Source organism: Macrotis lagotis, chromosome 4 (genome assembly GCF_037893015.1).
Source record: "Macrotis lagotis isolate mMagLag1 chromosome 4, bilby.v1.9.chrom.fasta, whole genome shotgun sequence".
Lineage (NCBI taxonomy): Eukaryota > Metazoa > Chordata > Mammalia > Peramelemorphia > Peramelidae > Macrotis > Macrotis lagotis.
In genome coordinates, this window is record NC_133661.1 from 11,352,398 (window position 1) to 11,372,441 (window position 20,044).

Below are 20,044 nucleotides of genomic sequence, written 5' to 3' on the forward strand. Positions count from 1 at the left end.
TTGACTCTTTTTTCATAGGTTCTGCTTCATCAGAGAGAGGATTTTACTGTAAACTCGTTGGGATGCATCAAGGGCCCAGATGAAGTCTACGTGGTTCCAGTCTGGCAGCATCTGGTAGAATTGGAGATTCTGGATTTGGGGGAGCAGAATGGCCACATCAAGTGGGTCGACAAGCAGATCTTTCCCACCAGCCCAGATAGCTGTGGGTACCTTGATGGTAGTCAAGTCATAGAGTGGGGGGAAGCTCTGTTGGAGAGGAAACAAGGGTTTTTCAGAAGAACGTTTATATTATAGCTTACCAAAGTTAAGCATTTTTAGAACTGGAAGGGAACTGAAAAGGATCCCCTAACTTTATAGAGGAAGAAATGGAGGCCTATGACTTTTCTAAGATCTTTCCATGACTAGTAACATGACTAGTTCTTGCACTTAAATCTCTTTACTGACCTTCCAGTGTTCATTCTACTCTTACTATCTCATCTTTCATCAAGTCATATTGATCTCTGTTCTCCCCACTCCATAGGCACTTAGTATCTACTTAGACTCATAGATCATATGGCTCCAGGAGGAAGAATCTTGGAGATCATCACATCCAACTCCCTAATTTCATAGACAAAGAAATTGAAGCCCAGATAGGGTATATAATTTATCCAAAATCAAATAGCTCCTAAGTGGCAGAATGGAGATTTGATTCCAGGTTCTTTGACTCCAAATCCAGCATTTTGTCCACTATTTACAGAAAATGAGAGACCTTTGAAGGTGGAGTTCTCCTTAGCATGGAAAGTCCTTAAGCAAAGAATAGAAGACCTCATGTCAGGTACATCAAAGGAGAGATTTTTGGTTAGGTAAGGGTTGACTCATTCATTCTTTTAATTTTTGATAGTGTAATTTGGTTTTCTTTAGTTTTCTAATCAAATCAAACAATCATTCATCTACCCAGCTTCTGGTTTTATTTATAAATTCAAATTTTTTCTTTTATTAATTTCTCCCTTGATTTTCAGAATTTCTTATTTGGTGTTTAAATGAGTATTTTTAACTTGTACTTTTTCTAGTCTCTCTAATTGCACACCTAATTAATTGATCTTATATTTTTTCTATTTTATTGATGAAAGTATTTATAGATATAAACTTTCCCCTAACTGCTGTTTTTGGCTACATCCTAGAAGTTTTGATATGTTTTTGCCATTCTCTTTGATGATTTCTTATTTCTATGATTTGTTCTTTGACTCACTCATTCTTTAAATAAGTTTCTTTAAATTTAGTTTCCAATTAATTTTTAATTTATGCTTCCAAAGCTCTTTATTGAATCTGATTTTGATTGTGTTACAGTCTGTAAAATATCTATTTAATGTTTCTGATTTTTTTGACATGTTTGTGAGGCTTTTATTTCCTTGGTCAATTTTTATGAAAATGTCATGTTCAGCCTTTTATGATTTTTTTCATGTTTACTTTTTAATGCTACTCTTGATTTTTACTCTTTCTAGTTCCATTTATTTTTTCCAGAGATCTATCATATCTATTTTCCTCCTAAAATTCTATTTAAATACTTTTTTCTTATTTATTTTATGTTTAGATTTACTGAGTTTTGAGGGAGAAATTGAGGTTCTCTTCTACTATAGTTTTACTGCCTATTTTCTCCTGCAACTCATTTACTTCAAGAATCTGAATGCTCTACTATTTGGTTCATGGATGTTTAACATTGATATCACTTCATTGTTTCTAGTATCTTTTAGCAAAATGTAGTTTTCCTGTATAATTCGCTTATTAGTTATACTTTTGTTACCCTGCCTTTCTGTCTTTATCTGAAGCTTTATAAATTTTCTTCCAACCACTTATTTTTATTCTGTGTGTATCTTCTCTATTTCAAGTGTACTTCTTGTAAACAACTTATTTTTGGAGTCTGATTTTTAATCCACTCTGTAATCTGCTTCTATTTTATGGGTGAATTCACCCCATTTCAATTCATAGTTATTACTAGCTATATACCTCTCTATTTTTCTTTTTCTTTTTGCAAGACAATGTGATTAAGTGATTCACCCAAGTTCACAGAGCTAGGAGTGTGTACTTCTTTCCAACCTGTTTTCCCCTCCCTGTTTGTCTTCCCCTTTCTTACTTTTTATCCTATCCCTCATCAAAAGTCTGTTTTGCTTTTGACTATTCCTTTTTTTTTTTAGGTTTTTACAAGGCAAATGGGGTTAAGTGGCTTGCCCAAGACCACACAGCTAGGTAGTTATCAAGTGTCTGAGGCCAGATTTGAACCCAGGTACTCCTGACTCCAAGACTGGTGCTCTATCCACTGCCCCACCTAGCCACCCCTATTGCTTTTCTTAATCTCTCCTCCCTTTTATCAGCCCTCCTTCCTCTTTCTTATCCCCTTCCCTTCTTAAATACTTGGTGGGTAAGATAGAGATTTGCACTCAATTTAGTGTGTATGTTATTCTTTCTTTGAACCAATTCTGATGAGAATGAGGTTCAAGTATTTCTCACCACACACTCCTTTTCCCTTCCTTTGTAAAACTCTCCCTTTCATTCCTCTTTCATGTGAGATATTTTTCTCATTCTTCCTTTTTCTTCCCCTTTCTTTCCCTTTCTCCTGGTATATTCATCTTTCTTACCCCTTGGAGTTTTTTTTTTTTAAGATTCTTCCATTAAAGTTAACTCACATTCATGTCTTCTGTTTATATATGCTCCTTTTAACTACCTTAATAAAAATAGCATTTTGGGCAGCTAGGTGGTGCAGTGGATAGAGCACAGGTCCTGGAGTCAGGTATACCTGAGTTCAAATCCGACCTCAGACACGTAATAATTACCTAGCTATGTAGCTCTGGGCAAGCCATTTAACCCCATTTGCCTTGCAAAAACCTAAATAAATAAATAAATAAAAATAGCATTCTTAATAGTTACAAGTATCAACTTCCCATAAAGTAATGTAAATAGTTTAAACTTATTGAGTCCTTTATGATTTCTTTTTCATGTTTACTTTTTAATGCTACTCTTGATTTTTGTTTTTGAATGTAAATTTTTCTATTCAGCTCTGATCTTTTGTCATTGTTGTTGAATCAGGAACACCTGAAATTCCTCTATTTCATTAATTATTCATTTTTCTGCCTAAAGGATTACACTCAGTTTTGATGAGTAGTTTGTTCTTGGTTGTAATCTTAGTTCTTTTGCCTTCTGGAATATCATGTTTCAAGCCCTCTATTCATTTATTATGTAAGCTGCCAAAACTTAATCCTGACTGGCTCCAAGATACTTGAATTTTTTCTTTTCTTTTTCCTTTTATTCTGACTGTTTACATATTCTCTCCTTGTCCTGGAAGATCTAGAATGTGACTGTAATATTCCTAGGAGTTTTCATTTTGAAATTTCTTTTAGAGAATGTTTAGTGGATTCATTCAATTTCTATTTTATCCTCTGAATCTAAAATATCAAGGCAGTTTTCCTTGTTATATATTTTTTTAATTTGATGTCTAAGTTTTTTTCAAGTATGGCTTTCAGGTATTCTAATAATTCATAAATTACCTCTTCTTAATCTATTTCCCAGGTCACTTGTTTTTCTGATGAGATGTCTTACATTTTCTTCTATTTATGTTTATGACTTTATTTTATTTCTTGATGTCTCATCAAGTTACAAGCTTTTAGTTGCCCACTTCTAATTTTGAAGAAATTGTTTTCTTCAGTGAACTTCTGTACCTCTTTTTTCATTTTGCAATTCTGTTTTTAGAGAAATATTTTTCTTAAATGAATTTTTGTGCATCTTTTACCATTGGATTGTTTTGGCATTGCTATCTTCTTCTGAGTTTGTGTTTTAATCTTTCTTGTCACCATAGGAGATTTTTATGGTCAGGTTATTTTTTTCTTTTTAAACTCTTATTTCTCAGTCTATTTCTTGACTATTATTTTGTGTTAGAGTTGGGCTTTGTTCCTGAGAAAGGGGAGGCATTGTCTCAAATTTCAGATTTTTCTGCTCATGTTTTCAGATCTAGATCTGAAGGGCTTTAAGTTTTTGATGCTTCAAAAACAATATGATTAAAGGAGAACTGTGGTCACTGCTCTTCTGGCATATACTCTGATCTTTATTCAGAAAGGGAACTTGGTTCCCCACAGTCATAAGTGCTCTATTTCCTTTTGCCCTGTCAACTATGCTAATGCTCCTTTCTGTCTTGAAACCGAGATCAGGGTTCCTACTTCCTTGTGAATGACCAGATTCACCCATTTCTACCCTGGAACTATGACTAAAGGTAATGCTTGTCTTCACTTAGGATTTGTGATGCAAAACTGTGTATAGGCAATACAACAGCATCCTACACCCAGTGCCACCAAAGGGTTCCCTGTAATTTCTTTCTGATCAATTATTTGACCTTCTTACCACCTCTGAACTAAGAACTTCTAAAGCTGCCACCACTTCTGTTGCAACCACCTCCAAGACTTGTATGTACCATGCTCCAGGTTAAATATTACCCTGGTGTTACAACCCTCTTCTTCTGACCTCCTACATTATCATGGACTGGACAAATTTCTCACTGTGACCAATTGTTGGTTTTGGTCCTCCAAAATTCTATTAGTGTCATTGTTTTAAAGTTGTTTGGAAAAGAATATTGGGAAAGCTCAGCTGAATTTCTGCCTTTACTCTATCATATTGGTTCTCCATTCCTGTTTTTTAATCTCTCTCCCTAGGACAAAAATCCCTCTGGGGAAATAGAGAAAAAGAAGCCAGGGAAGAGGAGACCATTGAATGGGAAGTAACTTTGGAGGATGGATGACAGAAGAGAAAAAGAGGAAGGAAGGTAGAGCCAAGATGGTGGAGAGAAACTAGGAACTTTCTTAAGTTCTCCTGGGTTTCCCTCCAAATCAACATAAATAAAGACTCTAAATGATTTTAGAGCAAGAAAACTCACAAAGAACAGAATGGAGCATCTTCTAGCAAGATCATGGGTGTGCCCAGGGTAGGGAATGGAAAACTAGCATGTGGACAGTAGGGTGAGGTTCTCAGTTACAGGAGAGCTGTGTATCAGAAGCCCCTAGATTTTAGCCTCAGCATGTACATGGCTTGACAGGCAACCTGGGAGAACTACAATACAGGTACCCCAGGCTCTCATTCAGCCTGCATGACTGGACTGGATGGGCCAGCTCAGACAGCATGCCACTAGCCTTCCCAACCTGGAAGACCTGACCCAGTGAGCAAGTTACTGGTGTTCCCAACACAGATGATCCAGAGAACAAAGTTGCTGGTATTTCCCACTTGGGTGATCCAATGAGTAAGTTGTTGGATTTTTCAGTGCAGATGGTCCCAGGTCAGTGAGTAGGGCTTTAGTATTCTCTGTACAGAAGACCTGCAAGTGAACCCCTCCTGCAACACATGAATCTTGAGATAGTGCCCAGTAAGAAAACTCAAAATGAGTAAGAAAGGTCAGAAAAAAGCAAGGTCTATAGAAAGTTACCTTGGAGATAGGATGGACAAAATACCATCTCTAAAGAGGATGGAGGAAAAAGCACTACTTGTGAATCTACAGAGGAGAATATGAATTGGTCTCCAGCTCAAAAAGATTTCTTGGAAGAGCCCAAAAGGGATTTTAAAAATCAAGTAGCAAATTGGAAAAAGAAATGCAAGAGAAATTCAACATCTTACCAAAAGGAACAATAAAAATTCAGAGTAGAAGATAAAAATACGCAAAAATACAATTGAGCAAATGCAAAAAGATAACAGGGCCTTTAAAAATAACATTGATCAAATAGAAAAGTAGAAGCAAAAGCTAACTGAAGTAAATGCTTGAAGAGTATGCTGGGGCAAAAGGGGAATAAAGGACTCCATGAAACATCAAGAATCAGTCAAGCAAAAATAAAAAAAGGAGCAAATAGAAGTAAATATAAAATACATCATTGGAAAAACAACTGACCTGAAAAATACATCAAGAAGAGATAATTTAAGAATTATTGGACTACCTGAAAGCCATGATTAAAAAAACAAGCCTGGATAACATCTTTTAAGAAATCATCAAGGAAAACTGTCCTCATATCCTAGAACCAGAGGGCAAAATTGTTATTGAAAGACTCCATCAACCCCCTCCTGAGAGATTCCAAAATAAAAATGCCAAGAAATATTTTAGACAAATTCCAGAATTAGCAGATCATGGAGAAAATCCTGCCAACAGCCAGAAAGAAGCAACTCAAATATAAGAGTAACAATTATGCAGTACATGGTAGCATCAACATTAAAGAATCAAAGGGCCTGGAATATATTCTGGAGAGAAAAGGAGCCTGAATTACAACTAAGAATCAACTACCAAGCAAAATTAAGCATACTCTTTCAGGGGAAAAGATAGACATTTAACAAAACAGGTGACCTTCAAACTTTATTGATGAGGAGACCAGAGATGAACAGAAAATTTGATCTTCAAACAGGAGACTCAAGAGATATATAAAAAGAGAAACAAGGGAAAACAAAAAGACTGCTATTTAATAATATTAAACAGATTACATCCCTATGTGGGAAGAAGATTTTCATAACTCTTGAGAATTGTAACTCCATTAGAAGGAGTATATTTAGACTGAAGGTATGGACATAAATTGATTTTGATGGGATGATGTAAAAAAATTTAAGACATTAAAAAAGGGGGATCATAATGAGACAAGAGGAAGATGTGGCATAATGGGGTAAATTTAATCACACAAAAAGGCACAAAAGACCTATTACTGTAGAGAGAAAGAATAGAATGGGTAAGAATTGCTTGAAATTGGATTTGGCTCAAAGAAGGAATAACACATACAACTCAGTTAGGTTTAAAAATTTATCTTACCCTTTAGCATTAGGAGGAAAAAGGGAAGGATGGACTGATAGAAGGGAGGGAAAGAAAGGGGAAAAGTAAAAGGGGAAAGGGGAAAGAAAAGATGGGTGGACTGATTAAGGGAGGTTTTATTCAGAAATAAAATACTGCTGAGTAAGGTTAAGAAGAAAGGAGAAAAGTATAAATGGGGGACACAGGATGGAGGGTAATAAAGAGTTAGTAATCATAACTATGAATATGAATGGGATAAACTTTCCCATAAAACTGAATATCTACAGATAGTAGGATGGATTAAAAACCAGAATATTACAACATGCTGTTTTGAAGAAATACATTTAAAGCAGAGAGATACACATAGAATAAAGATAAAAGGCTGGAGCAGAATATTATTCTTCAGGTGAGGAGAAAAAGGCTGGGGTAGTAATCTTGATCTCATACAAATAATAAAGGACCATGGAAAGATTAAAATTTAATTGGAAAACAAGTAGCCTAATTTTAAAGAATGAAAGGATCATACAACAAATCAAAGAAATAATTAATTTCATCCAAGATGATGACAATAATGAGGCAACATACCAAAACCTGTGAGATTTGACCAAAACAGTTACTAGGGGAAACTTTATATCTCTAAAAACTTACATGAATAAAACAGAGAAAGAGGAGATAGAGAATTGAACATGCAACTAAAAAAAACTAAAGAGAGAACAAATTGAAAATCCCCATTTACATACCAAATTAGAAATTCTGAAAATCAAAGGAGAGATTAATAAAATTGAAAGTTAGAAAACTATTAAACGAATAAATACAACTAAGAGTTGGTTTTATGAAAAAAAAAACCCACAAATATAATAGATAAGCTTTTGGTTAATTTGATTTAAAAAAAGAAAGAAAATCAAATTATCAGTATCAAAAATGAAAAAGATGAATTCACCAACAAAGAATAGGAAATTAAAAAAAATAATAATAATGTGGAACTATTTTACCCAACAGTATGCCAATATTGCTCAAATAACAGAAGATGGCATTAAATATTTAGAGAACTCCATTTCACAAAGAAATACTTAAAGAATTCCCTATGAAAAAATCTCCAGGGTCAGAAGGAGTCACTAGTGAATTCTGCCAAATATTTAAGTAAACATTAATTACAATTCTATATAAATTGTTTGGAAAAATTGGTGAAGTAGGAGTTCTGCTAAATTCCTTCTATGACACCAATATGGTACTGATACCCAAACTAGGAATAGTCAAACCAGAGAAAGAAAATTATAGATGAATTTCCTAGCGAATATTGATGGATTTTCTCATCTCAGCAGTGCAATAATTATAGACAATTCTAAAGGACTTGTGATGAAAAAGACTATCCATAGTGAGAGAAGAAACTATGGAGTCTGAATGCAGACCAAAAGCTACTATTTTCAATTTTTTAAATTTTCTTTATGTATTATGGATTTTTTTCCTTCTCATGGTATTTTTTCCCCTCTCATGGTATTTTTTCTCTTTTTTGATTTGATTCTTCATTCATAATATGGTCATTATGGATACATATTTGACATAGTTTTATATATATATATATATATATGCATATGTGTGTGTGTGTGTGTGTGTGTGTGTAAGATTGATTTCTGTCGGGGGAGGTGGGGGAGAAGGGAAGGAAGGAGAAAGATATGGCACTCAAAACCTTACAAAAATGATTGTTGAAAACTGTCTTTGCATGTAATTGAAAAATATATGAATAACATATTTTCAAAAAGAAAAAGAGGAAGGAGGGATGAAGACAAAATTCAACTATCTGAAGCAATTGTCTGTCACTTCTTAAATTATACCCAGAAAATACCTGGTGTTGTTTAAAGGAAAGTGTGAGGATGAAGCAGTGAAAAAAAAAAAAAGAAACAGTAATGGGATTAGTTCTCTTCCTTAAGATGAACTAATGTGTAAATAAGTAAGTGAATGAATGAATGAATGAATGGAAAAGCCTTTATTAAGTACCATGTGCCAAATACTGTTTTAATTTCTGGACATACAAATATAATAAGTTTAGGTGGTCTCTACCCTTAAGGAATGCTACAGGCAAATATGATAAAGGAGAGTAGAGACCAAAGGGAGTATTTTAGTTTGGAAGGTAAACAAAATGGTAAATAGAGCAATAGGAAAATAGATTTCTTACATTTCCTACAAGCAGTGACAGTAGTGAAATAAGAATCCAGAACTGGGGGCAGTTAGGTGGCACAGTGGATAGAGCACTGACCCTGGAGTCAGGAGGTCCTGAGTTCAAATGTGACCTCAGACACTTACTAATTACCTAGCTGTGTGACCTTGGGCAAGTCATTTAACCACATTGCCTCGAAAAAACCTAAAAACAAAGAATCCAGAACTGAAAACAGGTTGAGTATACATGTAGTTGCATGGTGACTGGCAAAAAGATGGTTAGGGAATAAATGAACCATGGAAGGGCATGCCTAGATAAGGAAACCACATGAGCCCAGCTATCAAATCAACCAGACAGACATTAGATGAAATTCAGGGAACAGCTGCCTCTCTTAGTCTCCAGAAGGATCAGAATGTTCTGGAGACTCATTGAATAGAATGGTAGTTAGAACTTCAAGCAACCAGAGAATTGAACTCAGCACAGAATAAAATAGTTAAGAGGTGAAAAGGATTGTAGAGATGTAGAACAGAGCTGCCATTTCGAGTTAGAAAGCTGAAACCAGCAAAGAAGTGGTTTGGATAACAAGGCAGACCCCGCTAATAGGAGTGCTGGGATAACGGTGGGGGTTGGTTTTAATTGTTCATTAAAATCTCTCCCCCTGACCAACAAGAAGATCCATTTGGAGTTCAACCCTTGGCTGCCTGATATGTGCCCTTCCTGCAGATTGTGACAAGTGATTAGGCTTAATTTTTACATTAGTTATGGGAAACTGAGGAAAGTAGTTCATATCTTACAGATGAGGAAAGAAGCTATAGTGGTAGAATCTGAGGAATGTTGGCTTACAGACATAAATCAAACTAATTTACATCTTCCTGCGAACAAGAGGGATCTCCATTGAGAGGAAGGGAATGGACTGGCAGCAGAAAAACAAGGGACCATAGAATTAAAAAGTAATGAACTGGCGCCATCTAAGTGTCAGAATCACACATCTGTTTCAGATTTTTCAAAAACCTGGCTACCAAATTGTGGGGAAGGAGAGGTTTAATAAGGAATTTGAACCCACATGGGGAGAGAATCACATAGACCTTTGAACTTGGTAATACCCAGCCAGTTGGGGACATGGGAGGAACTTGTGTTTCTAGATGGGAGAAAAAAGATCCTGATTTCATGTGCCCATTTCTATTTTTGGACACCCATTCTGAAGGACATTTCAATAAAAGGATCCTCTTTGGTCCACTAATGGTGGTTCTGAGATTTTGGTAAGACCTTTGTTTCTTCTAAGGTGAACTTTAGAACCCTTGGTTTACAATTGTGTGATCTGCAGAGGAGCTAACCTGATTGTAATGACGCATGTTTTCAGTCTTGTTTCCCCAGTCGTAAGCTCTGAACTCATCTGAATGGAAAAGCTGAAATGGACAACAGATGGCACATTACAATGGGGAAAAGGCTGGTGCCTCAGGGTGCTAATCACATCACTTTAAGAAAAACCCAGCCTTCCCATGTCCCCAGACAGAGCCATGGACACACACACACACACACACACACACACACACACACACACATAGAGATTGGGGAGGGGGGAGCCAGAGCCAGATGCACAGATAACAGACACAGAGACATATAAAGAAAGGGAAAGATGAAGATGGAGAAAGGGAAGAAGATGGACAAAGCATAAGAGAAGGAGAAGAGAAGGAGAAGCGAAGGAGGAGCAGAAGGAGGAGAAAAAGAAGGAGAAGGAGAAGAAGAAAGAAGATGAGGAGGAAGAAAAGGAGGAGGAGGAGGAGAAGAAATGAAGGAAAGGAAGAAAGAAGAAAAGAAGAAGAAAAGGAAGAAGACAAGCAAGGAGGGGGAGATGGTGGAAGAGAGCTCAAGAAAAAGCAAAGACAAAGAAAGAAATGGAGACAAAGTACAACACAGAGGCAGAGAGAGAGAAGGGCAAAAGAAAGAATTAAAATAAGAAAACTATAAAAAGAAGAGAGAGAGAGACCGAGAGACAGACAGACACAGAGAGAGAGACAGAGACAGAGACAGAGACAGACAGAGACAGAGAGAGTAAGAGAGAGACAGAGAGTAAGAGAGAGAGACAGAGACAGAGACAGAGAGACAGAGAGAGACAGAGAGAACAGAACTTAGTGATCAATTACTCTTACTTGTTTCAAATGAAGAATGTTCTGTATTGATGTTCCAGTGGGAGAATGGGAAATATAGATGGAAATTCGACTCTGAAAGAAAAAGCTCACTTAGCATGTCATCTAAAAAGACAGAAATCTCTACTTCTCAATTATTATTCGACAGAGAGTAAAGATCTCAAGACCTAGATTGTAGAGCAGAAAGCAATCTTTGAGTTCAGCTGATCTAAGCCCTTTGTTTTACAAAAAAGGAAACAGAGTCAGAAGAAGACATGAGAGTTGGAGTCAAGCAGCACAAGGAGGAGGAGGGTTTTTTTTGATTGGCCTCAGAGGTAAGAACCAGGAGCAGTGGGGAAACCTGGCTAGATTGAGACCTTCTAGGCTTCTAGGTTACAATGGAGAAGAACCTTGGAGGCCTTTGATCCAACCACCTCATTTTATAGGGGAAGAAATGGAAGTTCAGTTTGACTCAGAGATTACAAGTAGGTGATGGAGCTATGATTGAATCTGTGCCCTCTGATTGTAATTCCACAGCTCTGAACCATAACTGATTGTAGGCAGGCAGGTGAGAAAGCAGAATCCCACAGGCTTCTCTACTAGAAATCTGAAGTACAGAAAAGAACCTACAAGCACATGTGGCTTCACTCAATTGGAACAGGTTTTTTCAGCTCTCTTCCTACTCTGTTTTGAGGGTGTTCTGTGGGTGGGGGTGCTATCTTGGGTCCTGCCTGGGGTAAAGCCTTCATTTTGAATTGGGTCTCTGAGGAATTGGGGTCCAAGAAAATTTTGCATTTGGAACAAAGTAGTAGGGGTGGGAGGAAAGGAGGCACAGTCAGTATGTAGCACCTAGGAAAAGGAAACATTCCTGAATATTATACTCAGGATTTTGTACTCAGGAAATATAGGTGTTGAGAAAGCAGAGGTTGGGATGTGACCTCTGGAAACAGAGACAATCAGAATAGGGAATAGAAGGTTCCCCTTACCCATGGGGCAAGGTAGTTCAGGGCCCTCCTCTATATGTCCCACCCTGGGGGCAAAATGTTAATGGCCTTGCCCTGGTTCCTCTTGCTATGTTAGGGACTTGTTTTTTCCAACTTGGCCAGGTACACTAGGGAAAAGTCACTCAGTCATTGGGGCATCAGATGTGGATGAATGGAATAATCTGAGTGCATCATCAGTGACTGATTCTGGGCCATATGGGGCTATAAATTCCTAAAAACTAGATATGGACAGAGATGGAACCAGGAAAATCAACGAAACAGAAGAAATCCCTTAAGGTCCTTGGGTTTTACGTACCGTATTCAGATTTTTAGGGTCATATCCAGCCCACAAGTAGAGAAACCCAGAACACATCCAGGAGAAGATTTTTCGGTTGCACAATTGAGTAGATGGTATTTTCTTAGGATCTTCTAGGAGGAAACCTTTATTTCCCCACTGAGCCTGTGAACATGGCAGACAGTATGCTTTGAAAGAGCAGGCAAACTTCTTGACTTGGGGGGTCATTTTTATCAGTTGTAACCTTCAGGGTCACATTCATTGGTAACAAATCAAGTTTCATCTAAGACAAACCAGAACAACAATAGACATGTTGGCATAGCCCTGGGCACATGAAAGATGGTACCCTACAATAATAGCCAGCTTTTATATAGGACTGATTATATATCAGATACTATACAAAGGGTTTAATAAGGATCAGGTCATTGGATCTTCAAACAACCCTGGAAAGGAGCTGCTGTTATCATCCCCATTTTACAGAAGAGGAAACTAAAGCAAACAGAGGCTAATATAATCTAAGAGCATATAAAGGGCATTCTATATGGCAGCCACTCTACTAAGGCTTGGAGATTCAAGCCCTCAATTGATCCAGTCTTCCAGGAGCTTACATTCTGAATGGGTGAGATCATACACCAAAGGAAGCTGAGGGAGTAAGCAAAGCCAAAAAGCTAATATAGACAATTAGTACAATGCAACAACACCAAACTCCTACAAAATAAACAAAAGAGAATGCTGCAAAATTATAAATAACAAGCATAGTCCAGAAGTAAGATAGCACCCTCACCCTATTCCTTTGGGAGGTTCGTGGTTGGGTTAATTTATTTATTTTTAGGATATATTGATTGATATTCCTTATTTTTTCTTATTTTTTCTTTTATTTAAAAACTTGTCATTTGTTATTTGAGATGGCTCTTGGGTGGGAGAGGGCTAGGGTTACCAGGAGAAATTGTGGTGACATAAACAAAGATATAGGTAAAAATTAATTTACAAAGGAATAACATGCACATATGATTTTGAAAGGGTATGGAAGCCATTCCTTGCTCATTAATCTATGAGAAGATTGGGGGAGCAGACTGGGGGAGCAGTGATCTTAGAAACTATCTTCTCCGACACCCTTATTTTACGGCTGAGGAAACTGAGGCTTGAAGAGAGGGACATGATTGATCAAGGTCACACTGGAGGCAAGTAGCAGGGGTGAACTTTGAACCCAGATCTTCTGTGTTCTTCCATTATACAAGGAGCCCTAAATATTTAGCTGTTGCCTGGAAAAACAGAGAGCTGAATATGGGATTTCAAATTTAGAACCAGAATAGATTGGAACTGTCTAGAAAAAACCAGATTAAGTGACTTGCTCCAGTCATGAAGAAATGAAAAAACCAAGTCAGGATTCTAATTCAGGACTTCTGTCTTCAGAGACTGTATTCATTCTATTATCCTGGATAAGAAATCAATCATCAACCATTTATTGATAATACCTTTTATCAGGGGACTTAGGGTAGTCGAGATGAATGGATTTAGCTTGGGATGAAGAAACTATGGGGTGGGAGGCACTGCCTACAGAAGGAATGTCGGGTGGGACCCTGTAATGGGTGGTTACAGGCAGTTGGGGCACCTGTCCCCTTATTAAGAGTGTTTGAAAAGAGAATTGAAGAGGGTATTGGAGAAGCCAGATTCTTCACCTTGAGCCTCACCTGTCTGTCTGCTACAATCTGGATGGGCAAACTGGTTCGTTTCCAGAAGAGCATGTTTAAGGATTATTACTAATGTTATTCTCCAGCCTTAAGCTGGAAGGACAAAGCAATGAAACTAAACCCCATCTGGCAGTCTGCCCTGGGGGGGGGGGGGTGGCAGTAAGGAGAAGACTTGCCTGTAACACCTGGAATTTCTGATTTTGAGGCCTGCCCCCTTTTAAGGTCTCATTGGGTCATCCTGGGATTACTGCAGTGGATTCTGATTTCTTTACCTATTAGTAATTAGTTTTCAGACTTAGGAGACCCAGACTCCTGAAGATCCTGTCCCCAAAACTCACCCTATGGCCATGAGCAAGTCTGCCCCTCTAGGTCTCAGGTTCTTCATCTAAGAAAGGATCATAGAACTTATAGGTGGAAGGAAACTTGAGAGGTCCCCTAGTTCACAGGGTGATAGAGCCGGAAGGAACCTTGGAGGACCTAGGCTAGCTGCCTCATTTTATTGCTGAGGGTCTCAACCCTTTTGACCATAGTCAAATTAAATCAACTAAGCATTTATTAAGTGGTTGCTATAAACCAGTGACTCTGCCAAGTTCTAATACAAAAAAAAAGGCAGAACTCCTGCCCTCAAGGAGATCCCAGTCCATTTGGGGAGACAATCAACCAACAAGTGACAAGCAGGGTCCGCTGGAGAACTATCCCAGGGAAGGCACTGATTGCAGAAGGTGGGGTTTTAGCTGAGACCTGAAGGAAAGTAGGGAAGCCAAGAGGAGGAAATGAGAAATGAGAGAATTTTAAGCATAAAACATCCCCAGAGGCAAGGAATGAAGTATCTTCTGTGAGGACCAACCAGGAGGCCAATGGCATAGGGTGGATTCTAGAGAGCTCAGAGGGAAGGAAGGTGAAGAAAAGGTAGGAGGGAGCCATGTCAGGAAGGGCTTTAAAAACCAAATGGAGAATTTTATGTTTCATCTTGGAGGTAATAGGGAGCCACTGGAGTTTACTAAGAAAAGGGGTGACATAGTCAGACCTAGGTTCTGGAAAATTCACTTTGGCAGCTGAATAGAGGATGGACTGGAGTGAGGAGAAATTTGAGGCAGGCAGTTACTGAAATAGTTCATGTGTGAGGTGATGAAGGTCTGTGTAAGAGTTGGGGCAGTGTCAGAGGAGAGGAGGGGTGATTTGGAGAGATATTGCAGAGATGAAATCAATAGACCTTGGCATCATATTGGATCTGGGGCGGGGGGGGGGGGGGGATAGTGAGGAATCCAGGATGACTTCTAAGTTGTGAGGCTAAGGGACTAGAAGAATGACAGCACCCTCTACAGTCATTGGGAAGACAGAGACGAGACATTGTAGAACCTGACAGCCAGAGGTCATCTGGATCAACCCTTTCATTTTACATACCTAGAAATGGAGGCCCAGAGAAGGAAAGCAACTTCCTTAGGGTTACATGGGGTAGATTGCATGAGAGCCAACTGACTCCAAATCTGGCTCACATCTTTTTCATTTTCTTCAATGAAATCAGTTATGGGATGCTACCCCCCAAAATACCCAAGATACCCAGGGCTCTAGATTGCCATTTGGGGCTCCAAACTTCCATTCTATTTGTATGAGTATATGTGTCCACTACACAAGCCAATGGTCACCCTCTGGTCACAGGCTGGGCTAGGCACCTGGTCAGTCCCCACTGGGGTGGCCTGCTGCTTCTCTCTCTGTAAACTTCATGGTCGTATCCTTCTCCACCTCACAGCCCAATTCACCCTCCCCAGCCCCTACTCTCATCAGATCATTGTTTTCTTCTCAGTGAAAGAACCTCCATCTTAGAGAAGTGTCCAAGCTGACTGGCCTTCATTCTCTATCCAGTTCAGCCTCTGACTTATTCCGAGTGGCGGCAATGCCCCTTCAAGTGCACTAACCCCTTGTCAGGTCCTTTAGGGGTTGGCTTTCTCGTTAGAATGCAAGCTCCTTGAGAACAGGGTCTGTCTGCCTTTGGCTGGTAGATTTATCGCAAGTTTGTGTCTAATAAATGCTTGTTACCTCCCCTTGTAAAAGGAAAATTTTGGACTGCCCAAATTATTTCTCCATTCTAAGTTTAGGATCCTTAAAGGGGTAATGTCAACATTAGTTGGCAAAGTAGAGCAAGGGCCTGCCTGAGAGGTCCAGCCTGCAGGTCTAGAGACAGAAACCCTAAAGTTCATCTGGCCCAAGTCCTTCATTTTACAGATGAGAAACTGAGGCTCAAGGAGCAACTTGCTCTACAGCAACTTGCACATTATTTTCTCTGTAGGAGGTAAATGCCTCCAAGATGGGGCCCCACTTGATTCTGGTCTTTGCACTTCCAATAGACCATTTATAAATGCTGACTGAGGGGCACAGTGGATAGAGCATTGTCTCTGGAGTCAGGAGGACCTGAGTCACTCACTTAAAAATGACCTAGCTGTATGACCTTGGGCATGTCACTTAATCCCATTGCCTTGCAAAAACAGCAACAACCCCCCCAAAAAGTAAATGCTTATTGATCTATTACTAGTCACATAGGTATGATCCCCAGAGGGAAGATTTGAATCCAGATACTCTGACTTCAGAGTCTCTGTTCTCTCCTTTGCAATGCAGGGTCCTTCAGAAAACTTACTCTTGTATCCTACTTCCAATATTTGGTGACTGTGGGGTCCCAGGGAAATCACTCAACCTTTCTGAGACTCAGTTTCCTCAAGTGTAAAACTGAGATGTTCATATTTGCCCAACTTAGTTTACAAGGTTGGCAAGAGGAGCAAGCAGTATGAATATTCGATTCTCTATTCAGGTCTCCATTAGCAAGAACGATGGTGGGCGGCTCTGTCCTCTTCGACCATTAGTATTGAAAGTCCAGACTTGGAATGCACACACACCTATGGACAGGCACCCACACATAGGTATCATGTGCAGGTGTCCATTTACAAGCTGCTGCACAGCCAGACATACACAGATCATGTGCAAAACACACCTACACATAAGTCCACATACACAGAGACATGCAAACCCAGGCACGCTAAACACAAAACACATATAGATCATACAATACACAGTGATATGGGAACCAATGCTACACACACCCAGGTTGTATACATCCACACAATGCACAAGAGACATGTGTGTGTGTTTTACACACAATGCACACACATGCAATACAAAAAGTTCAAATGTGCCCTATACCAAGAATGCATCAAAACAATAAACACACGTGTATTGTGAACACATGTGTACTATAAACATAGTGTGCTATGAACACACAATATTCTATGAACACACATGTATTCCATGAACTTATGTGTCCTATAAACACACAGCATGATGAACACACGTGCCATAACACATGCACTATGAACACACATGTGTTATAAACATATGGTGTGGTGTGAACATATATGTACACGATAAACATGCATATGTGCTATAAGCACAGTGTGCTATGAGTGTGCACATGTACTATAAATGCACATGTGTGTAACATATGTGCACAAGCAATTGTCTACACTGATATACTCATACACATACACATATGCCAAGCCATGTAAAAGATTTGTAGTCTTCCTTTCCCTTTCTTCTCATGGTTCTTAACATCATCTAAACCTCTGAGACTCAGGCTCCAAGCAGGATTACCAAACCTCTAGTTGGAGCTTGGGGTAGGGGTGGGGTGTTGCCTACCTTGATGACCGACTCTGGAAGGAAAAAAAAATTGGCAAAGATACTCTTGGGATATTTGAAGGAAACCACCGGACCCAGAACAAAATTCATTTTGATTCTTCGGGCTATTTCTGGCCTAGTGGCGAAAGCAATAAACCCTAAAAGAAGAGAATAAGACAAGGTGATGAAGCAAGAAGCTTCTTGGTCTCTTTCTAGGGAGAGAATCCACCTTCAGGTCCTAAAGGGGTGGTGGTGGTGGCTCATAATGCCAAGGGTTGTGGTTGGGAAGGACCATGCTCATCTGGTCCAACGTCCTTGTTTTTATAGGGGAACTCTTGTCCTGGAGATCCTTTAAGGCGATCTAAGTTTTTCTCCCATCTTCAAGATGTATTTCCATTCTCTCTTCCTAAAGGAAGTCTTCTCCCCCCCTCCCCTCCCTGTCCTGCCCCACACTACTTTCTCAGAGATCGACTACTTCAAAGCCCTCATTTTACAGAAGAGGAAAATGAGGGCAGGAGAGAAGTCACTACATCAAGATCAGAGAGCTAGTTTATGGGAGATACTTTCTAAACCTAGGACCATAGGCAAGTCACATGTCTCAGTTGCCTTATATTCATTTCTTATACTTTTTCCCCTATAAAATTATTTTATATTTGATAAATACATAATTTCCATTTAATATTTATTATTTATTTTGGAATTGATGGATAAACATAAATTTACATAAGGCTTTCTTGGGGGAAAGGTCCAAAAAAATGAGTGAAAAATAACCTCAACTACAAATTAGAAAGTTGAGACCAATGCCTCTGACATTTCTTCCAGGGCATGTCTCCTCATGCTTAGAATCCTCTCCTTCCTCATTCCTGCCTTCTGACCTCCCTGGCTTCCTTTAAATCCAAACTAAAATCTCATCTGCTGCAGAAAGCCTTTCCCAGCTCTCATCATTCCACTGTTTCCTCTCTTATACACTTTGTATTATCTGCTTATCAAGTTTGTTTGTACAATACATCCACATTGTCTACCCCATCACATTGGCAGCTCCTAAAGGTGGGGCAATCATTTGCTTCTTTTTGTGCTTAGGACAGGGTCTGCTTTTCTTTACTGTCCAAACTCCATGAGGTCACAGCTGGAAGAGCTTTGGATTGGTAGTTTAGAAGACCTTGGTTTGAATCCCAGAGCTGCCATTTAATTAGTGTGATCTTGGGCAGAGTCCTCTCTGAGTCCTGTTTCCACATCTGTAAATCAAGAGGATTGAGCTAGATAACCCCTGTGATCACCTGCTGCTTTTTGTCTATGATCACAAGACTCCCTCTCATGTGTTCCATGACACCTGCCACCCATTAGACCTTGATATGCAGGAAGAATATGCCAATCATTTGTCATACATTCACCCATTTTCTTCTAAACATACCTATGGTGGTACCCAGTGAATGGCCAACAAAGTACAACTTCTCTTGCCCAGTCTTTTCTACAATAAAGTTGATCACACTTGGGAGGTCATACTTGCCCATTTCATCAAAACTAGGGGGAGAAAAAGAGAGCAAAATTGTAGTTTGAATTCAGAGAACTTGACTGTTGAATATTTTATTGGAATCAAACAAAATAGGTCTGCCAACTAGGGTTTCATTTAATCATTGATTCAGTAGACTAGACTAAGGATCAAATTGTGGGTATCTATCTACTTTCTGGGGTTCTAGCCTAGGTGATTCAGGAGAGGCTCATCACCAGAAGGGTGGTTGGGGTGGGGGGGATGGTGAATTTATTGGTCAAAGCAATTCAGAAGCACCAGTTACTATCAAAGAAAGGCAGAGTTGCCAGTCTGAGTGTTAATACTCCCAAGTTCCAAAAGCAAAAACTATATAATATAGATACCATATATAATATATATAAAGTTATCTTTATAAATAGATGAACAAAAAGATAGATACAGGAATTGATGAATAAATAAATAGATGAATAACTAGATAAATATAAAGACAAATAAGTGAATAATAAAAAGCCAAAGAAATAAATAGATGCTAACTTAAAAAAGGAAATAATTAATTAAACAACAAATGGATAAGCACATTTTGAAACTGTCTGATGCAGGTCAAAAGATCTGAATTTAAATCTTGTCTCAGTCACTTATTAGCTGGTTATGCGACCTTGTAGTACTAACAATATTAACAGTACTACACTTTTCTAAACCTTCCAGATGAATTTCCTTTATCTCTCAAATGCAACTGGAAACAATGATTTGACCATCCCAATGTTCTCAAAAAGCTATGTGGTACAGAGGGGAAAGAACTATATTGGAGTCACAAGATCTGGATTCAAATGTTTTCTCTAAAAAACTCATTGAACTCATAATAATTGGATC

The 20,044-nt window shown here is 38.6% G+C and overlaps 1 protein-coding gene across 1 annotated transcript in view; it reads right to left on the reverse strand.

Annotated features, from left to right (window-relative positions):
* LOC141520600 (lipase member N-like) overlaps nt 1–20,044 on the reverse strand; it is a 28,215-nt gene continuing 8,171 nt past the window's right edge. Inside the window, exons 4-9 of the mRNA XM_074232240.1 lie at nt 19,097–19,206; nt 17,707–17,843; nt 12,353–12,496; nt 11,078–11,149; nt 10,262–10,333; nt 1–246 (exon numbers count right to left, since the gene is read on the reverse strand). Coding sequence (XP_074088341.1) covers nt 13–246; nt 10,262–10,333; nt 11,078–11,149; nt 12,353–12,496; nt 17,707–17,843; nt 19,097–19,206 — 769 coding nt within the window. The 3' untranslated portion in view covers nt 1–12. The remainder of the gene's footprint in view (nt 247–10,261; nt 10,334–11,077; nt 11,150–12,352; nt 12,497–17,706; nt 17,844–19,096; nt 19,207–20,044) is intronic.